Below are 27979 nucleotides of genomic sequence, written 5' to 3' on the forward strand. Positions count from 1 at the left end.
GTAGTTCTGGCAAATGTTTTACTGAAGTCATTTGAGTTGCCAGCTGATGCATGCAAGCTAATAAATATGTTTTCCATTTCATGAGTTGCATATTCCTTACTAATTAAAAAGAAAATACAAACATTAAGAAAAACAAAAGCCAAAACAAGCCCTAATTTTGATGGGGATCTGATGGCAAGAATTTTATCATTTGGAGCTGACAGATTAGCCTCTTTATGTAGTGTAACAATTTCATAGCTTATAAGAAATTGTACTTTTTTTTTAATAGCCAGGAGCATGGAAATTCACCCTTTTCTTGACTTTGGGGGTCTGCCTGTTATGAGCCTAAGGGGGAAGCTGTGAATTACATACCTGCTCAGAGTAAGCTACATAGATGGGAATATATGCGAGAGAGAAAAATGTGAATTTGTGATCCACAATAACATACGTAGTTAACTGGGTCAGACTGATCCATAGTCAAGCTCCAAACCAGTGTTATACTGAACATGAAGAAGTTGGAAGTATTGCTAAATATGTCTCCTTGAGGTTGTTTTTTCCTTTTGGAGTCTAAAGTCTGGCTTTCCAGAAACCCTCTCCATAGGGAGTACAGCTATTTGTCTCCTGCCACCAAACCCAGAGTGGAAATAAAAGTAGCTCTCAATCATGATGAAAAAAGTAGCAGCACCCTAATTTCCATGGAAGGGAGATGAGTTATGCTTGCTAGATACCAACTGCTGCTTCAGCTTGAGCTGTCTTCTCAAAGAATGACAAAGCAGCAATCATATGGCAGTGCTTACGCTATGCCAGTATTCACATTCCATGTGGAGTTTTTTTCAGTTTGGACAAAGAGTTTGACAAATTCTTATTAACAGTCAGAGTTTTAATAAAATAAAATTTAAACAAAAATCCTTTAGCAAAAAAGATTTCTTTTAAGCCCTCATTTGACTGTCAAGTAGCCTGCCTTAACTTCAGTGGGACCAACCTTTTTGGTAGGCATGCCACAAATTAGACACAGGACCTCCCCAAGTGTCCCGCTGATCTCCCTGCCCCAGGCAATTTGTTGCTTTGCTTTCTACTCCCAGCCCTGTGGTGCCTGATCTGCTGCTTTGCATTTTCCTTTCTGCTCTGTCCTGCCTGCCCCATCCCTGATCTGCTACTCTTATACACAGAGGCTGTCTGTGCCATTTGTGACACATGTGCCACAGGTTGGCCTCCCCTGCCGTACTGAATTTTATAGATTTAACCATTCAGAGCTAGGGCAAGCTGTTTGCCTACGGCGGTTGTTCCCAACCTTTTTAGACTTGAGACACCACTCATTAGACTCAAGGTATCCGCTCTGAGTTTCACACACTTTTTGATGACGCAAAAATGAGAGAGCAATTCTTTTGTTGCAGAAACCTGAGAGAGACCCGCAACAGGTCAGGCTGTTTTTAATACAGTAGATTCCTATTTGAAATCACTGGATTTATCTTGTGAATCACGTTTGCACACCTAACACTGCTAGTACTGCCGCCATACTGCGGTTGAGAATCATTGCCCTAAGAAAGCAAAGGTTTCCCATTTCCACCTTCCTCCTTGCCCAACCTAAAGGAATGGCTTTTTTCCACTGGAAGTACTTGTTACATCTCACCGAGGAAGTTGGTTTTAAATGCAGTGACCCCTTTTCAGAATGAATAATCAAGTCTGTAATCAGGAGGTACAGAATCTAATTATGAGAGGGCCCCCCTCCCACTGCTTCAGGAGGGAAACTAGTGGCTGGGGGGTCAGGTGTCCCCCTTGTCCTTTACTCCCCACCTTTCCCCCCCAGCAGCCTTTCTGCCCCTGCTACCGCCTGCAACCCCCCACCCAGCTCCCCACAGCCTCTGCCCACCACCCTCCTCGGGGTCACACCATGCTAGGTTTCTGTTCCCTACCCAGCGCAGCGCCTGGAGGCTCAGCCTTTGCCGGGCTGGGCAGCAGCCATGTCCCCCTGATTGCCTGGGCAAGAGACAGGTCCCGGAGGGAGCCCACCCGGCTGTGTCTGGAAAGGGAGGGGGGCAGAAGCTGGGGAGGGCAAAGGGGGGAAAGTCAAGGAGGATGCTGCGGGCTGACGTCTGAGCTGCCTCCCCCCGCGCTCTGCGTCTGAATTTAAGACGGGGGGGGGGGACGTCCTGTCTTAGATTTGAGTAACTCGTGTGTTTTCTGCAGGTATGGACACACTGGACGCTCCCCCAACAGCGCGGGGCGGCTTGAGGCTGAAGCCCAAACCGAGGTAAGTCGGAGCCGGCGGAAAGCGGGCGCGGCGGGGGGGCGCGGGTCCCGGGAGCTCGCGCGCAGCAGCGGCCCCGCCCCCGCCGGCGGGAGCCACAAAAGAGCGCGAGGCGCCGGCGCCGCCGCGCGCAGCAGCCGCATCCCGAGGCCATGTCGCACCCGCCCTGCCCCTGGGGCTACGAGAAGCACAACGGTGAGCGGGGCGGCCGGCGGGCGTCCCCGCTTGTGCCAGGGCTCCCTGGCTGACTGGGCTGGGCTGGGCTGGGGCTCGGGGGGCGTGGGTGCTTGGGACAGCACGCCTCAGCGGTCCGAAATGCTTTGGGGCTGAGTGCCAGCAAACCTGCAGTCTGGATGTTGGTGTGCCAAGGGTGGGGGGCGGTGGGAGCACCGAAGGGCCCAATGCTTGTGGTAGCGCAGCCCCTTTGCCACCAGGCACCCTGAAGGGCGCGTGCAGCCCTTGCCAGCCATGGAGCCTGGTGCACTGGTTGTGGTCTCCTGGCTGCCTGTCACGCTTGGCCCTAGCTCTGGGGGGTTATAGATCCAGGGTCAGCTGGCAGGGTGCAGGCCAGGGGGCAAGTGGCAGAGGAATAAGATGCAGGGGTCAGGCTACACATCTGTTGGGGCCAGAATTAAGACAGCCCTCCAGTAACTAGATGCTATACATGGAAAGTTAGAGCAAATTATAGAATAATATGTCCTGCCGACCCATGTATGGAATCTGCCTCTTTTTGGGGTGGTCATCTTGTGTTCAAAGCTGTCTTGGATTTGGTTACCTATGGTAGTAATTGGAAAAATAAATCATCATTATCAGTGCATAGTGTTCCATCCAGTAATGTAACATAGAAGATAGATGAGAACGGAAAATCACAGTATTAGCCCCAATAGTAGTAGCAGTAGGCATCTGTCTCGCAGGACAATATAATTATGATGCTGCTTATTATAATCCTCACTTGAAAGATGAAGCAAAGCCAGAGTGACTTCTCCAGGGTGCAAGAGCCTGAACAGTGTATATGGAGATGCTGAGCTGTCCACACACCAGTATCCCCCTTGCCGCCTTGCTGGTTTAATCCAAAGGAAAGGCAGGTGCCAGTTTGGCTGCAAGGGCTGCTGAAACAAAGGAGATAATCTAGTTGCCCATCTACTGAAGGTAGATTAATGGTAGCAGGTGAACTTGACGTGATCTGCATTAACACCAGTACAGTATTTCTAATTCCCTGACGGTGAGGCTTTGGTGTGTCCTTATTGTTTCTGGGACATTTGTACAGGAACAACATGGCTTGGTACATTTTCCTTCCAAAGAGCTTTGGAGAGCTCTTCAATTGCTTATGTATCTCCATATCCTACCTTGTTTAATTCTAAAATTGCAGTCAGCCAGTAACTCCAGCTCTGTCTCACCAAGTTTGTGGAAACGTACAAATGGTTGCCAGCATCATATGTTATCCCCACTCCTTTGTACCTGCAATGAGATAACTTTTGTTTCAGCCAACTGTGATAACTTTGCAAATATGTCTGATGTTCTCTGTTGAATTAATCTGGACCACTGACATGTTTTAACTAGCAACATTTCTTCTACTTGAATACAAAAGACCTAAATACAGAATACAAGAAAGATGTATGGGGCAAGGGAATAGGGTACTACCATCTCTGAAAAACCAATGATTGAGATTTGAGAAGGCATTGTTTAGTAATTTGCTACAGAGCTAGATATGCACATAACTTTTTTAATTTCAGTTTACATGGGTTGTAGGTATGATGACATTGTCTGGCACTACCAACTTACTTAATGTCATGTATAGAAATCTCTGGTGGAAAAAGCTGAGAATAAAATGGTGCCTGAAAAAGCTTCTTCAGAAGAGTCCAGCAATGGGGGAGAGGTGCAGTGTGGGTTGGCCCCAAAAGGATTTGGGCTGGGAGTCCCAGCCCAATCTCAGCCCTTATTCAGTGCTGTTTACATAGCACACATGCCAGTGGGATTGTCAGCTGGCTGGCATACAGAAATCAAGTTTTAGGTTGGGCAGCATCCTTCCCAGACTTATTCAGGAGAGTCCCCTGGCTAGGGAGATGTGTAGTTTGGGGTGACCCAAAGTGGGTTTTGCCTTGTGATCCCAGCCCAAAATAAGATCAATATTTGGTGCAGTGTACTTGGCATATGGCAGGCTGGCACTCAAAAACAAGCAGCGTGTCAAGCAGGGACCTGTCCTTGCCTCTTCAGGAGAGTCCCCAGGTGGTGGAGAGGTATGGTTTGGGATGACCCAAAAGGGATTTTGCCTGATAACCCCAGCCCAAATTCAGATCCTTATTGAAGTCCTTTGTAGGAACATATATAGTACACAAATCTGGGGTGATGTCATTTGGCAGACTGGCATGCCAAAACCAAGCTTGCCCTACCTAGACTTCTTTGGGAGAGTCCCCTGATGGTATGTCCCCTGAGGAATATGTGTTTTGGGGTGACCTGAAAAGGATTTAAACCCATAATCCCAGCCCAAACAGCTCTTTATTTGGGGCAACGTAGATGGCACACAGACCCTCTGGACCCTATCAGTAGGCAGGCTTGCATGCAAAAACTGAGGTTCAGGCTGAGCAGGGACCTGCCCAGGCTTCTTTGGGAGAGTCCCCCAATGGCAGAGATGTGTGGCTTGTGAGGTGACCCAAAAAGGTTTTCCACCCATAATCCTAGCCTAAACACATCTCCTTATTTTGGAGCTGGCACTTGAAAATGAGCTTTGGGTTAGTCAGGGGCCTTCCCAGGCTCGACAGGAGAGGCTCCCAGTGGTAGAGATGAGTGGTATGGGATGACTCGAAAGGGATTTTTGCCTGATTTAATCCAAGATCGTGCTCATTTTATAATTTGGGGCAATGTACATAGCACAGAGGCCTCGGGGCCTGTAAGTAGGCAGTCTGGCATGCAAAAATTGAGGTTTGGGTTGGGCAGGGGCCTGCCCAACACTTTCTTCAGGAGAGTCCTCCAGTGACACAGGTGTGTGGTTTGGAGTGACCTGGAAAGGATTTTCCCTCATCATCCCAATCCAGACACAGCTCCTTATTCAGTGCCATGTACATAGGACACGGGCCTGGGGTGCCATATTCTGGCAGGCTGGCATGCAAAACAAGGCACACTGGGACCTGGTCAGACTTCTTCAGGATTGTCCCCCCAGGCATGAAGACAGGATTGTCCTCTGGACACATGATTTATGGTGACCCATAGTTGGTTTTGCCCCATAATCACAGCCCAAGCACAGCTCCTTATTTGGGGCCATGAACATTACACACAGGTCTGTGGGGCTGTCAGGTGCCAGGCTGGTGAATGAAAACTGAGCTTTGGGTCAGAAGAAGCCCTGCCCAGGCTTCTTCAGTAGAGTCTCCCAGTGGCAGAGACATGTGGTTTGGGGTAACCCGAAAAGGATTCTGCTCCATAATCCCAACCTAATCTCAGCTCCTTATTCAGAGCTATGTACTTGATACCTGAAACTATTTTACATTTTTATTAGTAAATGTACATTTCTGATGAAATTCTAATGCCTTAGTGTGTCTAATTCATTGTTAACAACCTTTAAGTGTATAAAGATTAGCTTTAAAAAAGGAACCAAGAACTGGGAGCCAGGAATAAGTAGCTGGGAATAAGGAACCAACTTCAGCCTTATTCAGAGCTCTATAGCAACAATTCCCAAATTGTGGGTTACAACCCCAAATGGGGTTGCAGCATCAGCAGATGGGGCTAAGGGGGCTATGCTGAGGAAATCGGGTCATGTGAGGAAAAGGGGTCATGCTGAGAACAGGTTTGGGAAGCACTGCTCTATAGACTTATTTCAAACCTTTGTTAAAGCTTGCTCATAGCAGGTTTCCACATCTGGTGAAAAGGGCACAGCCTTAGAGAACATTTCTCTTAAGTAATGCATCTGGCAGCCAAAGAGGCAAGTCATATTTAATGGATAAAAGACTGGGTCTTGTAAAAACAGTGGATTGGAAGGACTTCGTGTGGTGGATCACTGCTTTAGCATGATCTTTCAGTACAGTGCTTAGGCAAAAAGGCTGTTGCAAACTTGGGCTGCGTGAAAAAGCCAGTGTGGAGGAGAGATGGGGATTTGATAGCCCCCCATGTGGCTACATTCTCTTAAATGCAGAACTATAAGCATTGGTACAGCACTGGTAAGATTGCTACCGGAGTACTGCACTCCAGTCTGGTGTTCCACATGAAGAATGATGTGTGGGTACTGGAAAGACCTCACCAGACAGCCACAAGGCTGATCTGGGGGCTGGATAACAAGCCTTACTGTGTGAGTTTTAAGAAGCTCAACTTACTCAGTTTATAGAAGACAAGAATGACGGGTGTCAATTGCTACATATAGGTAGTGACACACAAAAACCCCCCCCGATGACAGGGGACTCTTCACCATTGCCAAGAGAGATGGAACAAAGTCTGGTGGCTGGAAGTCAGTCATTTAAATTCAGCCTCCAAATAAAACAGAATTTCTTGGCTGTGGGAGGAAATAACCACTGGATTAGCTTGCTAGGGGAAGTGGTGGGTATACCATTGCTCAGAATCTTGCACATGAGATGAGAGATGCTTTTTAAAGTTCATGTTTTAATCTAGCTTCTGAGAGAAAATGTGGGGTGGGGTTGGGGATAGTGGAGGCAGAACATTTGCAGTTGTCCTATATGGCGTTGTAATCTGTGACCCCAGTCAAATTCATTATTGTGGAATGCAAGAAGAATAAGAGATCTTGCATTGCCCTCAACAGTCTCATTACACTTATAGCTCTGCATTTAAGAGAATGTACCTGAAACACACACCTCCAGGGCCTCATCTGGCTGCACAGGTCAGGGAGGATTTTCCCCTCCCCGCCCCCCAGTGTAATATTTGCTAGATTTAATCTGAGTTTGGGGATTTTGACAGGTTTAGGATTTGTCTTTCTTTTCTCCTCTTCCACCCTCTCCCCCCAGATTGAACTTAGTTGAAGATAGGACATTGGATGAGGCAGGCCATTATTCTGAGGAAGTAAAATCTTAGATGTGTGCCTGGCACGTCTTATGTATGCAGTCACATTAATTACCAGACATGGAGTCGAGAAGGAATTTTCTTGCAGAGTAGATTGGCAGAGGCATCTGCATTTATCATCTTTTCTTCTATGCAGCATGGGGCATAGTTTCTGTGCTGATATCATTTGGGCATATTCTGCCTAATTGGTCCTTTATTATTGCAGGGGTCTTGGGTATTGATGGCATCCTTGGTCTTTCTTTTTCTCTGCCTGTGACAATCATCTCATTTGAAGAGTGAAATGCTTTAGTTCATGGTTGTCACATTCATCTGCCCCCATAGGCTGGATGAGTGACATGAGGCTGGTCTGCAGGCTGCATCTGGCCTATGAACCTCCTCTCCCTTCCCCTCCTCTCCCACAATATACCTGATTTGGTGGCTGGTTCAGCCAGTCTGGGACTTGTGCTGCAGGTGGTATAGATCTGGCCTGCTGACTGGCTCCATGCCATGGGTGCATGTTGTGCCCCATGTGATCAGACTTAGGGGCAGCACTGAGTGCCAGATGGTGAGGTTCTGCAGGCTGGATCCAGCCCACGGGTCATATGTTTGACGCTTGCTTTAGTTTAACTAAAGTCTTTGGGTTTATATCTGTTGAAGTGTAATGACTTGTGATATACTGGAGGCTAAACTAGATTGGGGTGGCCAACTTGTGGCCTCTATGTATGGCATGTGGCAGAGGGGTAACACAGCATTAGATGGGGCAGAAAGCAGAGCAGGAGATTGGTCAGGGGTATAGGGCAGGGAACAGAAAGCAGGGCAGGAGAAAGGGATTGGCACTTGGGGAGGGTATAGGGTTAATTTATGACATGCCTGCCAAAAAAGGTTGGTACCCCACTGGACTAGATAATTTAATGGTCCTTTCTGCAATTAAATCCTGGTAGGTCATGAAATACATGCATCCAAGTGACCAGCAGTCCTCTTGCTAATAAGAGTTACTGGTGTTCTTTAGCTAAGCATGACATTAATTTTCTATATTTTAAAACAGAAATTAAATTTATGCCTGGCTGGAAGACATTTTAATAACATTCCTTTTAATTTCTTCATAGGACCTGATCGTTGGTATGAATATTACCCAAGTGCTAAAGGACACAATCAATCGCCTATTGAAATCAATAGCAAAGAAGTCCATTATGACCACTCGCTACTGCCTTGGTTTGCTAGTTATGATCCTGGTGCAGCAAAGACCATTCTGAACAACGGGAGAACTTGCAAAGTTGTTTTTGATGACACTTTTGATAGATCAGGTTAGTATTTTTTTAATGAGTTAACGTTTGAGTGCTTGGAAGACGAAACCTATTTTTTTATGCTAGTTTCTGCTCAACCGTCTCTGCATGAGCCCTGCTCAGACCAAAAGGCATATTGGGGATAAGATGAGGGTTTTTTAAGATCCACATTCATGCTGCCTAGTGGCCTTGATGCCAAACACCAAGAGCGGGGATGTTGCAACTGCTCTACAGTCTCAGGTAGGGGGAGGAGCTGTACAGCAAACAAAACGTTATCCTTGGGCTTGGAGGCAGGGAATTGAACTCTAGAGATGCAACAACCACACCGCTGTCCATGGTCACAGAGCTCAGATATTTTGGCTCTATGCAAGAGGGTGAATTTCACCCAGTGTGCTTTGATGGAATGCTTGAATAATTCTTGTAGTGTAATAATACTGATTTTTTTTTTCTTTCTTTTTTAACATGAGAAGAATGCAAATCATTTAATACTTGATTTACTAAGATTCTCCAAGATATATCAATGATGTTTTTGCCGGAGAGGATGGCAGGATTAGACTTACAATATTTCTTGCTGAAAGAGACCTGAAGTACCAAAGGAAAGGGCTGAATAGTTTTAGTTGTAAATAATCTTCTTTTTAAAGGAAATGTGACATTCAAAATCATCAGTCTTGATAATTAATCTACTCACCTGGAGTAGTTACAAGAATATGCACTAGGTTGTATGTCACTGTGGTTCTAAAGCTAAGAATGGACTCGTTTTGAAACCAGTATAATTATATGTGTAAGCATTTAGTTTTTCTTGACTTGATCACTCTGACATCTCAGTGGTTGTGTTGGCCGGACTTCATGGAAGATGCTCTGAAAAGAAGCTCTAAAATTGCTTCACTACTTACTGAAAAACTTTAACTGAATATTACAGCACTGTTTCAACTCTAGGAAGTAAAATGATTCAAAACTTGCTTTCATCTTTACAAAGTTTGTATATTCCTAAAAATAGAATAGCAACAGCCAAAATTTCAATAAAACTGTATTGAAATTTCAATTTCAATAACCCTGTTACTGAAACCTTGGCATAACCCTGTTAAACCAAGACATTGTAAGAATCTTTGGAAGGGTTATAATATATTTGAATCCAGTACTGCACTCACTCACTATATTTTGAGTGTAACATATGTAGAATTATGCCATTGGATTGTAATATATGAAATGGTAAGCTAAGGAAAGGTAAAACATAACTTTTCTAACTTTAATTGAACCAGCTTTTTTGTGTTTAATATAGAGTATATATTATGCAGCTAAAATTAACAGTATTGCAGTATTACTAGTAGGGATCACTGTAATTTAGCACAAAAGATTTTTGCTAATAGATTTAATGATCTTACATATTTAATGTGTGTATGCATCTTTAATTTTGATTGGGGTTATTTGGATTTGTTCTTATGAACCCACCAATTGTCAAAGTGCATAGGCTGTATTATCTAATAAAATAAGATGCAGCAACACAAAAGGCAGAGTAGTTGCTGGATTTCATTTCTTTCTCTGACAAGAAGAAAAATTAATCTATTTCATGGAGATTACTTTGCTTTTATTCCTAATATGTGATCTTTTTCTGAATTTGATTAATTTTGTTTTGGTGCAAATGCAACTCCATTCTTGATGAGCTATACCAGCTACTTAACTTGCTCATCTGTGTTGTCTTATTGTTTGTTTTCTTCTGCTCTGCCATCCAATCTTTGGGTTTTTTTTAATCTAACCGCTCCGGCCTGTCATCTTACTTTTAGACTGTAAACTAAAGTCAACACAATTTCAAATAAAACAGGGCTCTGATTCTTGATTGCAGTCCAAAGACACTACTGTCAAACAAATAAATTAAAAGAGTTATTGAGTGTAATATGGAATGCCGAGCCTCAAGCAGTGCATGGCATCAACGTTACATTGTGGCCATAGGTTTTCAATTGTCTGAATTTTTTTCAGATGAACTGCTCCAAGTGTTTGGCTCAGATTTCAGAGATGAAAAGTGACTAACTAAAAAAAGTAGGCGTCTCCCTCTATATAAAAGCAGAAAACATTCAGTGTGTTCTACCCTGTCTCTCTTGTCATGTCTTTATTTGCAGGGATAGTTTGTTTGCTGTTCCCTCAGGGTTATAGTAAAATAAGTAGAGAAAAATATATCGGATTGGCACTGATTAAAAGAAAAATTGACATCAGCAGTTGGCCTTTTTTGGCCAGCGTAGCTGATAATGTCACTGATTTAAATGCCGCATGCATGCATATAGCCAGGAATGCGGCCTGCCAGGAAGTCTGGGGGAGGGAAGGGACAGAGGATAGGGGGGGCACAGGGCTGGGGGCAGGGAGGAGCTGTGGATGACTTGTCCAAGGGGTGGGAAGGAAGGGTGGCTCCCAGCTGCTGCGTGCACCCCTAGGGGAGGTATGGGGAGCATATGCCTTGCTGCCTGGATTTGTGTGTGGGGCGATGGTGAGCTTCCCACTGTGGGCTCAGGGCCAGGGGTTGTGCTGGCTTATTCCCGGTGTGGGGGCTGCGCGGGGGCTGCACTCGGGGCAGGGCAGGCAGCAGCAGCACTAGGAGGGGTGGCTATGGCATGGTCTATGCCCACCCCAAAATTCCCTGTAACCCCCTTCCCAGCGCTGCTGCCACCTTCCCCGCTCCTGCCTGCCCTGTCTGGAGGGAGGAGTTTTAAGAGTAAACCAACCTAGTAGTAAGTCAGGCTTTCAGTCTTTATTACCTGAAATGTCTGGCTGAAGGTAGAGCCCTTAGTTGATGGTTGCCTTAGGGCTTCTTCCTGGTGAAGAGAATGCCAGACAGCACACCAGTGATTTAAAACTATTAATACATACTTACCTGTGACCCAGATGGGGGGCCACTGCTCCCAAGGGTCTTCATGGAAAAAGAATCTTACTATGACCTGGTGCTATTTATTTATTTATTTTTGGCTTTTCCCTTTTGACCATTAATAACTCTGGAATGGATGGCTTTCATGGACCCAAATAGAGGACTGTCTCCCCTGACTGACTCGGTTGTGATAGACTATTGAGATACTGTGGACCAGTCTGGGAGAACAGTCTGGTGTGCCCTTAACAGGTGACTTGGGACAGGAGTACTGTGACAACTTGGTTGAACATGTAGTCACAATATCTCTCGCTGATGGAGGCTTGACAGATCCAAGCCTCTGAACCAACCAAAGTCTAAGAATGTGAGTTGGTGAGAAGGGGACAATGTGGTTGGTGGAATACCTACTGAAATGGATGACTGAGAATCAGCAGTGGCTCCTGCAGAAGATGGCTATCTAACAGCAACAGCTGGTTTGTTGGTAAAGTGTATAATAAGAGCAACCATAATACTTGGTTCAAGTGATTGCTCTCCTGAAGCCTCAGTGTTCTGAGATTTTACCTGTATAGATTCTGGGCCGTTGTCTAGTGATAGCAGTAATACTTATGAAAATAGCTTGTGGGAATGTTTTTTTTATTATTTGAACAAATGGCAACAGTAGTCTGTTGGCCATCTGAGCCCTGGGCCATCCTGGTAGCCACATACGTAATGGGTAGCACAGCACAGGAGGCGGGGTACTGCAAAGCAGCCTGTGATGCCCGAGGACTGCAACCTAACTTGAGTCGGGAAGGGATCTGGTACAAAAGTTCAATGGACTGGTCTAACCTATTAGAAACCAATTAAATCTAATACTGCATCCATCCCTGTCTATCTTAGACTGGGTTTCACCATTTTAAATTGGTCTATGTCAGGGGTGGGCAAAATACGGCCCATGGGCAGGTTCTGGCCCACAAGGCCATTCTACCTGACTCACGGAGCCCCTAAAAAAATTCAGAAAATTAAAACTTATCTGTCCTTGGTTCCTGACAGTAGACCCAGGGGAAGCCCTGGAGAGCTCCTCCAACAGCAGGGCCCGCCTGGCCCCATCTTCCCAGCCGGGAGCCCCAGCAGGGGCTTCTGGCCTGGGACCATGTGGCTGTCCCAGTGTGAGAAACTCAGGTAAGGGTGGGGGGCGTGGGGAAGGACAGGGGACTAGCTGGTGCTGAGTGCAGGGGAAAAGCAGCCCCTCCCTTGCCTTGTACTCAGAGCTCCTTCCTGCTGCCGAAGTGTTTGCTGCTGCTGCCCAGTGCACGAGCTCCAGGCGGGTGGCAGTAGCAGCCAATACTGCCTGGTATGGCAAGCAGGGGGGCCACAGCTGCTGCTGCTATGGCACAGTCTTGACGGGTGAGCCCGGAGCCAGCACAGAGCCCAGGCTGGCAGCGGGGGTGGGTTACAAGCTGATGCTGAGCACAGGGGAAAAGCAGCCCCTTGCCCACCCCGCGATGGCTGCAAGTGGCGGCAGCAGGGAGCTCTGGGCATGGTGCAGGGAAGGGACCACTTTTCCCCTGCACTCAGCACCAGCTCCTTCCCTGCTGTTGAGCAGGGGCTTGGGGCTGTGCGCTGCCCCCCTGCTTGTACTGCGGGGCCAGGTGGGCACTGGGAGTGAGCAGGTGTGGGTCAGCATCAGCAGGGCCCAGAGTGGGGCAAGCTCCCTCCTCTCCCTGCTGGTGCAGCCCAGCTCCACAGACTCCTGCCAGCCTGTGCCCCGCTCTGAGCCCCACCGGTGCTGGCCCTGTGACGTTGGTCCCAAGTCAATGGGACATTGGTCCCAAAATGGTAACCCGGGGGCAGGGTACCTGTCAAGGGGAGGGGCTACCCATGCAGCCCCTGACTGCTTGGCACAACTTGGTAAGCGGCCCTCCGCCCGAAATAATTGCCTAGCCTTGGTCTATGGGTACCGAACTATTGTTCTATTACAGGTTTAGACCAGGTTCCGATCATTTATACCAGTTTGTATAATGTCTGTACCTAGCCTAGATGTCCTGCCAAACCAGGGAATGATGCCAGACTCAGTGGAGGTAATGGGTGTCATATTTGAATGTTCCAGCTGTGTTGGGGAGCAGAGAGCTGGACATAAGACCCTGAGCTGGGCATCTGACCAGCTGTGTGGAGTAAGTAGGGAGTTAATAGACTTGCTGCACTATTACTATGAACTCCAAAAAAAGTAAGTTTACCATCAGGAAAAAGACTTCTAGACAGAAAATGTCAGCTCACAGCTGCTTACTCCATGACTCTATTGTTTAGAAGTCATTTTGTTAGTTCATACCATTCCCCTGTGGGCTACCTTGGTCAGCATCTTGAGCTGTCCTTGCTGACCTTGAGCTTACCAGGAAGTGAACAACTTTTGCCTTGCCCTCTGAGCACCAACTAAACTAAGTCTTAACATTTAGGACCAACAGCACCCTTTTCTCCCCCTCTCCTTGGTGGGCATTCATTTTTTTAAAGAATAAGAATGGATCTGGGTGGACACCTGGGGAAAGAAGCACATAAGAAAGTCAGCATACATTAGTGATACTTGGTTATATTATCAGATATTTGGGGGCAATCGCATTCGATGACCATTGCCATGGAGCCGGCTGATGTCTTCCACAGGGAAACAGTTCAACCGAACTCCAAAAGAGCTACTAAAGAGGTTGTTTTGCTTCCAGTTCCAATCTCTTAAGATCAACAGGGCTTTTTTGTTTTATCTGTAATATTGAAGATACCTCAGTCATGCATAGGATTTTTTTCCATTCAAAGTCCTCTGTGGGAGATAACCCTATGAGATGGCAGAGGAGTAGGCTTTGAAAAGAGAACATTGTTTTACTACTGAAGTTCAGGAGGAAATTTAGAACCTTCTTAATTCCCAGGAGGTCCAGGAATAACCCAGTAATGATGGAGTGCATCAATCTGTGTTTAGTCCTGGTGACTGAGTATTCCTGCTGCTTCTTGGTGTAGTCTCCGATGTGTTGGCTAAGTAGCATGGGTCTTGTGTCCAGTGTAGACAGCTAATTATTTATTTCATCAGATAAGACAATAAAAGGAAAACGCAGGTCTACCAAGTGAATCTCCCAGTGTTTCAAGAGGCTTCAGAGGGCTTGAGGCCAAACCAGAGCTAGAATTAGGACTTTATGCATCTGCCTCCCAATTAGACAAGTCAACCCAAAAAAGAGAGCCTGTCTCCTGAGCAAGGAGCATAAGTGTACCAGGTTGTGAAAGTCTCTTCTCTGGTGGTGAATGTCTCTTCCCATTCTGGGAGAGCCAGGAAAGCATTTGAGAGGAACCTTGTCCACTTCCCTGAAAAAAGCATGACGCTGTGTAGCAAGAACTACTGTAGCTGCATGTTAATAAAGAGTATCACTATCACTAGCAAAGCCCTAATATCACATGGGACCATCTGTTTATATATTATGTATTGATTTAGGGGTGGTCTGTTTTGTTTCTAAGAAGGAGCTGTTTCACTGCTGAAATGGCCAGAAGCAGAAGGATGACAAAGAGGAGAGAAAGAAGAATGTGGTATGGTGAAATGTTCATGAAGAGGAGGAGTGAAGCCCAAGAGAGAAAGCTTAAAATGCTAAATGAATATTAACCCAAATCCCAAGGAACACTAAAGATTATTGAGGAAACTCAGGCAGGGAATGACATGTAGGTCTTTATTGTTTTTAGTTAGATATGAGTGAGTTCAGCTCTACTTTCCAATGAACCGTGTGCTTTTAAATTTCCCTCAGCCCCAGTATGCTTCAGCTACCATCTCTTTCTGTCCATGTTATCCTATGACTATTAAATGCAGAATCCAGAAATACCATTGACTTTACATAACTGAAAATTACTTATGATGACTTATATTGTTAATGTTATTATTACCATAATTAATATCTGATAACTTTTAAAATCATAGAGTCAATAAATGTTTTAAGAATTTGCCTAGTTAAAACCCAGAACAGTGCTTCACTTATTTAACCCAGTGTCTACAGCACATGCCAACAAAGAACAGAAACAAAGTTAAGCCTTTCTCTCTGTACTTAGCACATCCTTTTATCCCTAGGTAATCCAGCATGTATGATATCAAGTTATAATTTGAGACCAGCAATACTTAGACACAGGAGGATTTAAGAATTGTATTAATGTTAACTTTGAACTTTCATGCCATTGTTAGAGGTTGAAACTTGGAGGTCAGATCTTGATTGGTATTCAGACAAGGTCTTGCTAGAGTGGCTTGTCAATTTTTTATGCCCCTAGAGACACAGGTTTCATTCCTACTTTAGGTTATGAATGAAAATTCATTTGGGACCGAATCCTCTAAGCAGGGAAACTAAGCAGTCCCTAGTCAAATGAGGCCTATAATGGAAATAATGCATGTGTTTTGGTTATTAGGGCTGACCTGTATATACTGACAGAACTGTATATGACATACGGTCTAAATCCTTTGTGTGCTCAGTGCCATTTTGTGCCTTTAACACCAAGTTTACATCTTACACTGAAGTTCTTTTCCAGTTAAGTGCAAACTTCTCTTTTTTTAATAGTGGGCTAGCCTAGAGAAAATTCTAGTCCAAATGTGAAGTATGTAAATGTGTTGTGACAGATTTTTGAGAACGTGCTTACCTGTCTCATTAGCCATAATCACTGAAGGTGCTGATATCTTCTAAGCAAATGCTTATTTATGAGTTGTTTTTTTTACTCATCAACTATAACATTTTAATTACATTGTCCTTTTTGTTTATTGTAAAGCAACACTATGAATGCAACAATTTAGATTTTACTAAATTATTCCCAAATTATATGGCATAGAATAATCTATAGTTGGAAGTTGGACCTGGAACCAACTTCCAAGTGAAGTGGTGTTGGCTCCTACCCTGGGGGTCTTTAAGAGGAGGCTAGATGTACACCTTGCTGGGGTCGTTTGACCCCAGTACTCTTTCCTGCCATGGCAGGGGGTCGGACTCGATGATCTGCTCAGGTCCCTTCTGACCCTAGAAACTATGAAACTATGAAAATAATCAGTCACATGGACAAATATGATAAGCTGGAGAAGAGTCAGCATAGTTTTGATAAAAGGAAATTCTTCCTTGCCAGTCTTCTGGAGTTCTTTGAGGGTTAACAAGCACATGGACAAGGGGGATCCAGTGACACACTATAGTTGAATTTTCCAAAAGCTTTTCACATGGTCCCTCACCAGAGGTCTTGGGGCGGGGGGGGAAGGCTGGTTTGCCAGGGCATTGGAGGAAAGGTTATTTCCTAAATGGAGAGCTGGTTAAAAGATAGGAAGCAATGGGTAGGGCTAAATGGCCTCTGTTCAGGAGGGAGGAAGGTCATCTGTGCAGTTATCTGTGCTGGGTTCAGTTTTGTTCAACATTTTCATCAACAACCTGGGAATGAGCCTGCACAGTGGAGTCTCCAAGTTTGCGGATGATAGTAAATTGTTCCAGGAGTCAAATCCCAGACGAATAGAAAGGAGGTGTAGAAAGATCATGCAAAGCTAAGTATATGGGCAAGGTAGATGAACTTCAGTGTCAATAAATACAAGGTAATGCACATCGGGCAAAAAATAGCCTCAACTACATGTACACAATGCTGGGTTTGGGACAAGTTGCTATAAGTTCAGGAAAGAGATCATGGAGTCATTGTAGATAGCTGATGTTTTTGGAGAGCTCAATGTGCAGCGATGACTAAAACTACTAGTACAGTGTTGGGCAGAACAGAATTAAAAACAAAAAGAAAATGTCATCATGTCATTATACACGTCCATGGTGTGCCCACACCTTGAATACTGCGCAGTTTTGGCCTCCACATCTCAAAAATGCTGTAGTAGAATTAGAAACAGTATAGGGAAGAGCAAAATGATCAGGTGTATGGAGCAATTTCCATACCAAGAGTAAAAAGGCTAGAGATCTTCAGTTTTGAAAGGAGAAGGCAGAGAGGGGATATGATAGAAGTCTGTAAAATTACTGTGTGTGGGCAAAGTGAATACGGCACTATTTTTCACTACGTCCTGAATATTGGAGCTAGGGAGAGCCCACCAAAATTAGTAGGAAACCACTTTTTAAAACCAACAAGGGTGAATACTTTTTTAATGCAGTGCATAGTTAACTTGTGGAACTCATTACCACAGGACATCTTAGAGCAGTGATTCTCAACCAGGGTGCCATGAGTTGCTATTGAATCTTAGCACTGTTAGGTATACAAACATGATTCGCAAGATAAACCCAGATACTTCAAATAGGAGTTTGTAGTGCTAAAACATTCTGATCTGTTGTGGTCTTTCTGAGTTCTTTGCAAAGGAAGATTTGCTCTATTACTTCCTGTAGTTTTCATTTAATTTTTTATTAAGAACTGGCATTTTCCAAGGAGTGCCATTTATCTAAAAAGGTTGAGAACCATTGTTTATAGAGGCAGGTTCTATAGCAAAGTTCAGAAGGGACTGGACAAATTAATGCATGATGGATCTATTATTGGCTGTTAAACGGAACAGATAATCCTCCGGCACCTCTAAACCAATGATAATGAACACCAGACAAGATAGTGGTCAAGGGATAGACCACTTTAGATGCAGTTCAGGGTGGGATCAAGGAACACAGTGATAGATGGGGCTAAGACCAGGAAGCTGAGCCACAGATCAGGCAGGGGAAGGGGATTGAAGTAACACTCAGGAAGGATGAAGGGCTTATGTTGTGGCACACCTGCCAGAAAAGTTGGTTTTCACTTCTCTAAAGCAAACACTGCTGCTACTTCCAGAGCCAGAATACTGGGTTATTGGTCTGACCCAGTATGACACTTGTATTCTTAACAATATTTCATTAGTTTCACGTTTGTTGAGCACTTCAGATAATCCACTCCCATTTGTAGAATATTTTAGTGTATTGAGTAGGTTCCTGGAGCACCACAGTGTTTTTGTGTGCTTTATGTCATGTCTACATACAAAACACAAGTAAAACTCTCTCTTCTTATTTGAGTAATTAAGTTTAAATTAGTTTTGCGGGCATTTTAGTCTTTCATGTCATGAGTTGTTCAAAACAATGAAACACAAATTATTCTGTATTTATAGAGACAAGCATGCATTTTTGGTATGAAATCTTACAGCCTCACCTGATGCCAGATTGAAAATAACTGATAATCCACAAGTGAAAATAATTTATCAGTATTTCCCTCAAATGGGATTACACGGTTTTACAAATCTATTTTAATGGAGGATTGACATCCTTTACAGCTATTACTATTACTGTTTGGAAATAGTGTACTGTATTACCTATCTGAGTAAACACATGAGCAGTAGCTGATAACTTTTCACATCCTTCTGACATTTTAATTTATTTGATACTTCAGGTAAGATGGTTATGGATTTAGTTTTCAGAGCCTGAGATGTACATTAGATACAGCTAATTAGGAAGGCCCATTTGGGTCAACTTCTGGATGCCTTGTATATATGGCCATTAAAGAAGGGCAACTGAAGGCATTAATGCCTGACAGAATCAGACGTATCCTTAACAACTATCCTTAACAAGTAATTGGATGTCCAAACATAATTTTTCTGTTCATTTTATAATCCAAAATCTTCATTATTTGTTTAGAATAAAAATCTATAATAAAAAATAAAATCAACAGTTACATGGATTGTGATCTACTGGGGAAGTCAGGTTCGTTTTTGTAAAGGGAAATCCTACTTTATCAATCTTTTAGAGTTCTTCAAGGGTGTTAAGCACGTGGACTAGGAAGATCCATTTGACATATATTTGGAATTTCAAAAATCTTTTAATAAGGTCCCTCACTGCTGTCAGTCCTGTAGGTGATGGCAGTGCTGCAAGAATTAAACCTGTTGAATGTTTGTAGGGGAAAATAGCAGCTTGTCTAACATATTTCTTTCTCCTGTCATCTCTTCAGGAACTAGACCTACCTTACAGAAAACATTGGCTTTTTAAATATTCATGACTTTTCAAACTAGTCTGTTGTAGTTTGGGGTTGAAAGCATAGCGCCTGTAGACCCATTTCGTAGACTTTGCCATCAAATTCTAGGATTTCATCTGATTTATGGCAGTTTTATAGCTGTGGAATTAAATGGAAGGATATAGACCAAATTCTGCCAGAAGTGAAGTACCTCAAGGCCCACCAAAATAAACTGGATTTCTAGAAGGTGCTCAGCAGCTTTAAGGTTTGCTCTTGTGCAGGAAATGCTTGCAAAGCTTTTTGAGAAAGGTCTGAGCTTGGTTGATGCAGATAATCAATTGCAGTGCTGAGAGGTGGACCACTCCCAGGAATCTACAGACTGCGTCAGCTCCACTTCCACTGGGGTTCGTCTGATGACCAGGGGTCAGAGCATGTTGTGGATGGAGTGAAATATGCAGGAGAGGTAGGATTTGCTTTTTTTTTTTTTCTCCTTTTTCTTCTTTCTTTCTTTTTTGAAATGCTGACATGGGGCCAGGTGACAATTTAATGTTATTCCACAGCAGGGAAAAACACCGATTTTTATCTTTCACCTAACAAATACTTACTTCTGTTTAGTGATTATAGATTAAACCTCTTATTTCTACAGAGTTTCTTAACTGTGAAACAGGATGAGTTGCTTCCAACAAACATGCAATCTGGACCCATTAGCAAAAATGTAAATATCCCCCAAGCTGAACACCATCCTTCCTGGAAAGATGTTTGTTTTGTTTTGTTTTTTGCTTATTTCAAAGCATACCACATGTAGGAAAATTTTTCACGAATACGAGGGGAGGAAAATGAAACAATGTAATTTGTTACATTTTCACTTTATTATTAGAATGTTTGTACAATTATTAATGGTGTATAGATATTTCTACGGTCTCTAATCTTCTCTGATTTCTATATTGCCATGAAAATATCATGAACTATCTGCTTGAAGTATTTTGTTAGTGTTGCAGTTCTAAAATCTGTACATGCTGTATGTAGAGTTATACAGTACTCTGCCCATTCTTCATTAAAAAAATAATAGTTGGCAGACCATATGCATAATTACATGTCGTTTGGCCTCAAACTTTGTCAGGTGGGATCTCCACATGTTTTGTAGCATCAGTTGTTATGGTCAAGCTGTCTGGCTTTAGTAGCTTCTATTTGCAGGCTGAGTGGGCAGACTCCATCTTCCCAAACTCTGGCTTTTGTTCCATCAGGCAAAATGTTTCAAGTGTGTTTTTTGGAAGACTGCCATTTAACCTCTTTCCTTAATACAGAAGAGAGAGAGAATGTCTAGAGTACAAAGTGTAACTAGAAACCTTGGGCTATATGGATTTGACCTTAAGTGTCACAGTATGCCAACAAAAAAGTGAGCAAAGGGTTCTAAATTCAATAGTTGTTTTATTCCTGATTTTTCTGTGTGTTCAGATACTCAGTAGCAGTCACGACACTAGTACCTATGTAAATATATGGAGGACATATAAAAGAAAAAAAAACCTGTGGGGAAAATGTACTAAAAATAACTAAAAATCAGAGATGGACAAGATGCCCCAGTAGATCTTGATAATCTCATACAAATGCAGGGTGAGGACAAGAGTCAAAAGCATGGGCAGAATGATTTATAATGCATTTATAAAATGAATTATGATTCTTTTGTTAGAATGTGTTTATCCTGAATATCCAGCTAGGATGAGGAGGATATCAATGGGTAACTCCAACACTTCATGTGTGCTTTTGCATGCCTGGTTAAAAATCTCAAAGCATCTCCTTTGAGCAGGGGGTTGGACTGAATGTCTTCCTGAGGTCCCTTTCAGCTCTAATTTTCTATGATTCTATTACATTATCATGTTTAAAGTTATTCTGCACAGTCATCATATTAAAATATCTACGTTTAAAAGCAAAATAGCCAACATGTGTAACTATATCCTATACCTGTCCCAGCACTTTCATGAGGTTTTTTTTAAACAATCACATGTCGGCTTTTTATGGCATTTGGAGTTCTATCCTGTATTTCCTATGCTTTCTGAACTCTTTCAGTTGAGTGCCCCAGGGATACTGGATTGAATTTTGATGCTTATTACTCCATAATAGGATTCAGAGTACTTTAATTTTCTTTGGTTCCAGCTTCATCTATTACACTGGAATCCAAAACATAGTAATTATGCTGATGCTGTGAGAAGATATGATGGTGTGGCTATTTTGGCCATTTTTCTGAAGGTAAGTAAAAAGTGCTCATCGTTGCATGAAGCATATGCTTGTTGTTTGACCCACTGCAGCAAAAACGAATTACCATTGTACTTTCTAATATTGTATCATGTTAGAAGAAAAAGATCAGAATGGAACACAGGAATTTTAGCTTATTTTGGGTCTGGACTTACTAAAACTTACCTTAGGGGTGATCCAGCCTTCAGAACCACTCTAGGCCACCAGGGCAACCAGAAGTTGAGGATATGTAACCAGTGGCAGTGGTCTACTGCAGAAACTGGAGCCCTTGCAGCTGGTGGACTGGTGGATTAGTGGCAGGTTGATTAACAAGAGATGATTAAAACCCTCCTTACCCTCCAACCACGCCACTTGTCACCACCACCACAACCCTATTTCCTTGGATTACGACTCCACCAGCATGTGCTCTGTGCCAGAGCTGGAGCTGCTGCTGCATGCCCCTGGTTAGATTAGGAGCCGCCACTGCTGCTGCATATGCCAGACTGATCTGGCGTGGAAGGAATCCAGCCTGCATCTGGCCCAGGGCACAAAGTGAGTTTGACACCTAACTTTGCTGATACCCACTCTCAAATAGACTCCCTAGGTCCAGCCCTGACAGTACCAAATTTATTATTGTGCAAAGCTTGTATTATTTCCAGACATGTCTGATGCCACATCTGTGTGTCCAAAACATTGTGTAGACTTGGGGACCAAGTGGGGATGGAATCTCCAAGATGCATTTGTCTTGTTTGAGAGGTGTGATTTCAACAGTAGATGCCTATCTAACAGCAATCAGCTATATATTACTTCCTGCCTGATCTCCATTAACAATCTCTCTCAAAGTTTTGTCTTAATCTTCTCTGTACCCCCACATGTACAATTTCAGCTCAAAAACGGCTATAGTACTCCTTTGAGAGGGAAATTACCATCAGATGGTAAATAGGCATGCTCAAGAAACTATATTTTTCTGTTTCTGGTCAGTGGAATTGTTAGATGTGAAGTCACTTCCCTTTTTAATTATGATAATATCTTGTGCATCAAGTGTGTAGGCTCATCTTGTCCCCTCTCAAGGCAGTGCAGTTTATACTATTCACTTCCACTGGAGCATGATTGAGTCTTGTGTGTGTGTGTGTTTTGCATATAGCAGAATTATGAACAATTAGTTACTTCAAATATTATTCAGGAAATGTTCTTTTTGCCTTCTATAAAGTATAACATTTAACTATGGTATGTTCTGAGAATATTGACAGATGGGAGTACAGGGTTTTTTTTAATAGTTGTAATATACAGTGAAGCATCATACAAGAAAAATCCTCTGGCATAACTATTTTTTGGCTTATGTTTTTTACTTTGAGGTGGGGAAACCTATCAAACGAGAGATGAAGAGAATTCTTGAAGAAGTTGGAGCTATTAAGTCAAAGGTAACACAGTTTTTATTGTATCAGGTTAAGTGAGATGCAGCACAATTGCAAACCAAAAAGTCAGATGTGATAATACATAGTGGCTGCCCTGCAATTTACAATAACCACTAGGGCTGTTCAAAGCTTTGGTTGCTGATTTTGATTCGGTGGAGATTTGAGAGATTTGATGATTCAAACATAGACACAGCTTTAAATGTTTTTTCTACGTACCTCAAAGTACCAGGCACCTTGTGAATGCTGAGATGCTGGGGCAGATGGAGCATCCTGTGGGAGCATGGGGGGGCCCCCACATGCTTGGCAGTGAACCTCGAAGTGTACCAGAAGCACTTCCAGTCCACTTCCAGTTCCACCGGGGAGAAAGCGGGGGACCCCCCCAGCTCTGACTGGTGCCTCCTGGGTCTGGCGGGGGACCTGGGTCTCCCTACAACCAATCACCACGGGAGGGGGGCCTGCACACTTGGCTGCGGACCCAGAAGTGGACTGGAAGTGCTTCTGGTAGGTGGTTGAAGTCATCATAGATATTGATATTTCTTGTATGGTCACAGTTATTAAGTAACATTATATTTTGGTGAAAAGAGTTTCTCAGAAGTTTACAAGTCTTACTTGCCACAGTGGACAATTTGATAAGGTGTGTGCTATATAAATGAGACCTTGGCTTTGGACTAACAGTCATTTCTGGGAAAATAAATTTCTAAACAAACTTTTGAATGGAAAAGGAGTTGTATCACTTGAATGAAGTTGGACCTTTCATTGATTCTTCTATGGGAACTTCAGTCCTCCTTTTAAGCAAGACTTGTATCTCTACTTGTGCTGCTGTTGAGATTTCTGATTTGCTTGTTTTTTTTCTCTTTAAGGGGAAAGAAGCTCCCTTTCCAAACTTTGATCCTTCAATTCTTTTTCCTAAATCTCGAGACTACTGGACTTACCATGGCTCCTTCACTACACCTCCTTGTGAAGAGGTCATCACCTGGATTATTCTGAGGGAACCTATTATTGTCAGTCCAGATCAGGTAAACTACATCTACCAACCCATTGGCATGGCTTGCACTGAGGGGTATGATGAATGAGGTAGGATGAGTGGCACACGCAGTGGCAGCTCTAGTCCCAGAGCTCTTGGTTCCTAGTCCTAGTCCCCTGCTCCTAGTCCTGGTTCCTGAGCCTTGGTTTCCTTGTGTCCTATCCTGGTTCCTGCTGCCCCTCTTCTACCCCAACCTGTGCCTTGCTCCTGCCTAGTTCCTCCCTGAACCTTGCCTAGCCTAGCTTGAACCTGTGCCTCACTCTTACCTGAATCATTACTTAGTTCCTGCTTGCCCCTGCCCCTATGCCTACCTGCTCCTGCCCTGGATTGCTCTGTTCTTGTCCTCCCTGTTACTCATTTTTCCAGGCTTAGACTTACCAGTTTGCCCATCAGCATGCCTTGAACATAAATCCAAACCCATTTTAATAGTGTCTTATCCTGTGGCACCTGTGGCCACAGGGGTCCCGCAGTCAAGGAGCCATGCCCCACTCACCCCCTGTCACCTGCTCCATGTTTAAAGGGCTCAATGCAGGGCTTCTTAGGCCAAGTGGAGGAGGAGTTCCCGGCTCCTCTCCTGCCCCAGCCCCAGGGAGGGAACCCAGGCGTCTCCAGCACATGCTGCTCCCACTCTGTGCCCCTTGTAGCACAGCCCACATCCACACAGCCAGGCCCCAACTATTTTATTTCAGTGAGCTTATACCACAATTAACCACAATTTTGATTTTTTTTTTGATGGATTAGGGGGCCCCAAAACTATATCTTGCAGGGGGCCCCCCAAATTGTGGGCCAGCCCTGTTTGCAGACAGGAAAACAATCTGTAAACTTTTTACCCTCTCATCTAGCTATACCTTAGTCCTCCTGAGATACCTGCCAGTCTCCCCAGAATTCAAATTTCCTGCTGATTCTGCCAGCACTAGCTGCTGGGGTCACTAAACCTCCAAAGCCTGAGATTCAAAGACCTTGATTCTATCGTAGCTAAACTGCCAAAACCTCCAAGGCAAGTCCCCCCCCGCCACCATTATTATAATTGTTCATGGGTCACCAGAATTGTGCAGAAAGTTCCAGTCTTTCTGAGGTACCTGGAGCTCCTCTGGCTTGATGGGCCAACCCTTTCAGATGCCTTTGCTACTCTCCAGTTGCCTCACACCCATCCCAACAATGGCCTCTTTTGTCTTTGATTGGGAGTGGTAGTTGTCCTTGCCTTAGAATGCAATGGCAAGGTACAACTGGTTATTCCACAAACCATAAAACTTGAAATCATTAATGAAATTTAATGTATACAGTGTTAACAGTCATATAATTGGTACAGCTAACATGGGCTTTCCAGTTAGACCACATATGCCATATCAGTATAGTACACACAAGAAAACAAACTTTGGGGCAAAGCATCCACACCAGAAGATAGGCAGGTTATCCAGGCTGACCTGGACAGGCTCAGCCAATGGGTGGATGAGAACCTGATGGTGTTTAACACCAAAAAATGCAAGGTTCTCCACCTTGGGAGGAAAAACCTGTAGCATCCTTATAAGCTCGGCAGTGCTATGCTAGCTAGCACTACGGAAGAAAGAGACTTGAGGCTCATCATTGACCACAAGATGAACGTGAGCCTGCAATGCGATGCTGCGGCTACTAAAGCAACCAAAACGCTGGCTTGCATCCATAGATGCTTCTCAAGCAGATCCCGGGACATCATTCTCCTTTTGTATTCGGCCTTGGTGAGGCTGCAGCTGGAGTACTGCATCCAGTTTTGGGCTCTACAATTAAAAAAGGATGTGGAGAAACTTGAGAGTCCAGAGAAGAGCCATGCGCATGACCAGAGGTCAGGAAAACAGACCTTACGGCAACAGGCTGAGAGCCATGGGGCTCTTTAGCCTAAAAAAGTGCAGGCTCAGGAGTGATCTGATGGCCACATGTAAGTTTATCACGGGTGACCACCAGGATGTGGGGGAACATTTGTTCACCAGAGCGCCCCAAGGGATGACGAGGTCAAACAGTCATAAACTACTGCGAGACCATTTCAGGCTGGACAAAAGGAAGAATTTCTTTACTGTCTGAGCCCCCAAGGTCTGGAACAGCCTGCCTTTGGAGGTGGTTCAAGCACCTACATTGAACACCTTCAAGAGCAAATTGGATGCTTATCTTACTGGGATCCTATGACCCCAGCTGACTTCCTGCCCTTCGGCCGGGGGGGGCTGGACTCGATCTTCGGAGGTCCCTTCCAGCCCTAAAGTCTATGAAATCTATGAAAACATTATTGACATTGTAAACCCCCAAAACATAATGGGGTCTGAGAGATAAGGGTCAAGAATCAATACCCATTAGCACATGACTGTATTTACACAAATCCTACAATTATTTTTCCTTGTGTATGTCAAGATTTAAAGGTATTTGATATTTGGAATCCTGCCTTTGACTTAGCAGAGCTCACCTCAATTGTCCATTCTTCTTGATGGGTTACCACAAATGTGGTTAGAGCTTCATTACCAATTTGGCTATTTACATTACAGAGGATTAACTAGGGATTTATCTGTAACCCTGATGAAAGTGTAGCTATTAATGAGCAACTGTGAATTTTAAATTCATTTAAAATGCAATGACTAAGTGCTGAGGAAGTGCTCACTTTCATGTGATATATTTTTGATGACTGCTATATTCAGACAATTAGCTTTAGGAATGATTTTAGAAATAGAGTACCTAGATACAACAGTAGCAATGAATCCCTTGGTATTTTACCCTCCCTATACAGTAGCACATGGGCTAGGACGGTTATGGCATTTGTTGCAATTCTATAAATTTACAGGGAAAAATTCTTCCCCAGAAACTACAGTGTATAAACCAGTTGCTTGGGCTACATTCTGGGTAAAGGATTGAGATAAAAGGGGAGAATTCTCTAGGCCAGTTGTAAACTGCACATTTTATTGTATAACTCTCCACTGTGTATCTTCTTTTCATGCTGCACTGGGCATTTCTCTCACAAAATGGAAATTATGCACAGCAGCATTTCAGCTATTCATTGGAAACATTATGCTCCTATACACAGGCAAGGCTGTTCTGATGCATTGTAATTATAGTGTATTGGAGCAGACTTGATTAATCGAGTCGATATAATCAAGTCTGCTGGAGCATGGTAATTACCACGCTCCAGCAGCGTCAAGTGTCTTGCGTATCAGTGTCCCCGCACTTCAAAATGAAATGGCAGCAGGGGCACTTTCGATAAAAGCTCGTTGAATGAGCTTTAAATAAAGTGTTCCTGCTGCCAGGGGTGGGTAGGTGAACTGGAGCCTGCCCCCAGATGGGTAAATTGGAGTTCACCAAGTCCTCTCTCCAGTGCTGGCTTGGGAACCCCTTGAATGAACTCTTTCTGGTCCTTGTCCCCCTCCCCATTCTGAAACCAGCGCAGGCTTATATGGAAGAGGGGCCAGTGCTTGGGGAAACTAGCTGCAGGCTCACAGCCAGCAGCTAGAACCCCCACCCCACTGGAACCAACAGTGAACTTGTTTGATCTGGGGGCTCACTGCAACTCAAAATGCTTTTTGCAAAGCATTCTCAGTTGGAGTGGGGAGCTGCACTTCTGTCTGCACTCAGAAGGTGAGAGTGCAGATCACTTACAGAAGAGGTGGGAAGGGTCAAAGGATCCATTGGTATACTGATCCATTGTTTAATGATCAGTGGATGCTATTTCACCCACTGGAATTCCAACTCAGTTCCATGAACACATGTTGGCATTTTTATTATGTTTCCTTGCAGATGGCAAAGCTCCGTAGCCTTTCCATGAATAGTGAAAATGAACCTTTTCGTCCACTTGTGGATAACTGGCGCCCTCCTCAGCCTCGGTATTATAGAATGGTGAGCTCCTCATTCCTGTGAAATCTTTGCTGAAGTGAAGTGTCTTCAAGGGACGAAATTTCTATATCCCAAAGTCTAGTAAGCTTTATGTCCTCTTCAACTCTTACACACATCTTCATCCAGAGGTCCTGAGACTGAATCTCAGCATAACAAAATTTGATGGATCACTGAATCTAATTGTAGAAGGGCAAAGTTTACTCAAGGCAAATCCTCAAAATAAAATGGAAATATGGA

General features: G+C 43.9%; 1 protein-coding gene across 1 annotated transcript; it reads left to right on the forward strand.

Moving 5' to 3' along the window:
- Window positions 1–2309: 2309 nt before the first annotated feature.
- On the forward strand, window positions 2310–27979 carry LOC149869415 (carbonic anhydrase 3-like). Its single transcript, XM_090040266.1, has 7 exons — window positions 2310–2422; window positions 8311–8508; window positions 19576–19694; window positions 21383–21475; window positions 22816–22881; window positions 23736–23891; window positions 27647–27979. Exons 1-7 carry the CDS (start codon window positions 2380–2382, stop codon window positions 27764–27766), a joined length of 795 nt encoding a protein of 264 aa, XP_089896392.1. The 5' UTR covers window positions 2310–2379; the 3' UTR covers window positions 27767–27979.

This window comes from Crocodylus siamensis, chromosome 3 (genome assembly GCF_052110815.1).
Source record: "Crocodylus siamensis isolate JL-2025a chromosome 3, ASM5211081v1, whole genome shotgun sequence".
Taxonomy (NCBI): Eukaryota; Metazoa; Chordata; order Crocodylia; family Crocodylidae; genus Crocodylus; species Crocodylus siamensis.

Coding starts and splice junctions, on each gene's coding strand:
- LOC149869415 (XM_090040266.1), top strand. CDS start 2,380: ATGTCGCACCCGCCCTGCCCCTGGGGCTACGAGAAGCACAACG. Junction 2,423..8,310: donor GGGCTACGAGAAGCACAACG/GTGAGCGGGGCG, acceptor ATTTCTTCATAG/GACCTGATCGTTGGTATGAA. Junction 22,882..23,735: donor TTGGAGCTATTAAGTCAAAG/GTAACACAGTTT, acceptor TTTCTCTTTAAG/GGGAAAGAAGCTCCCTTTCC.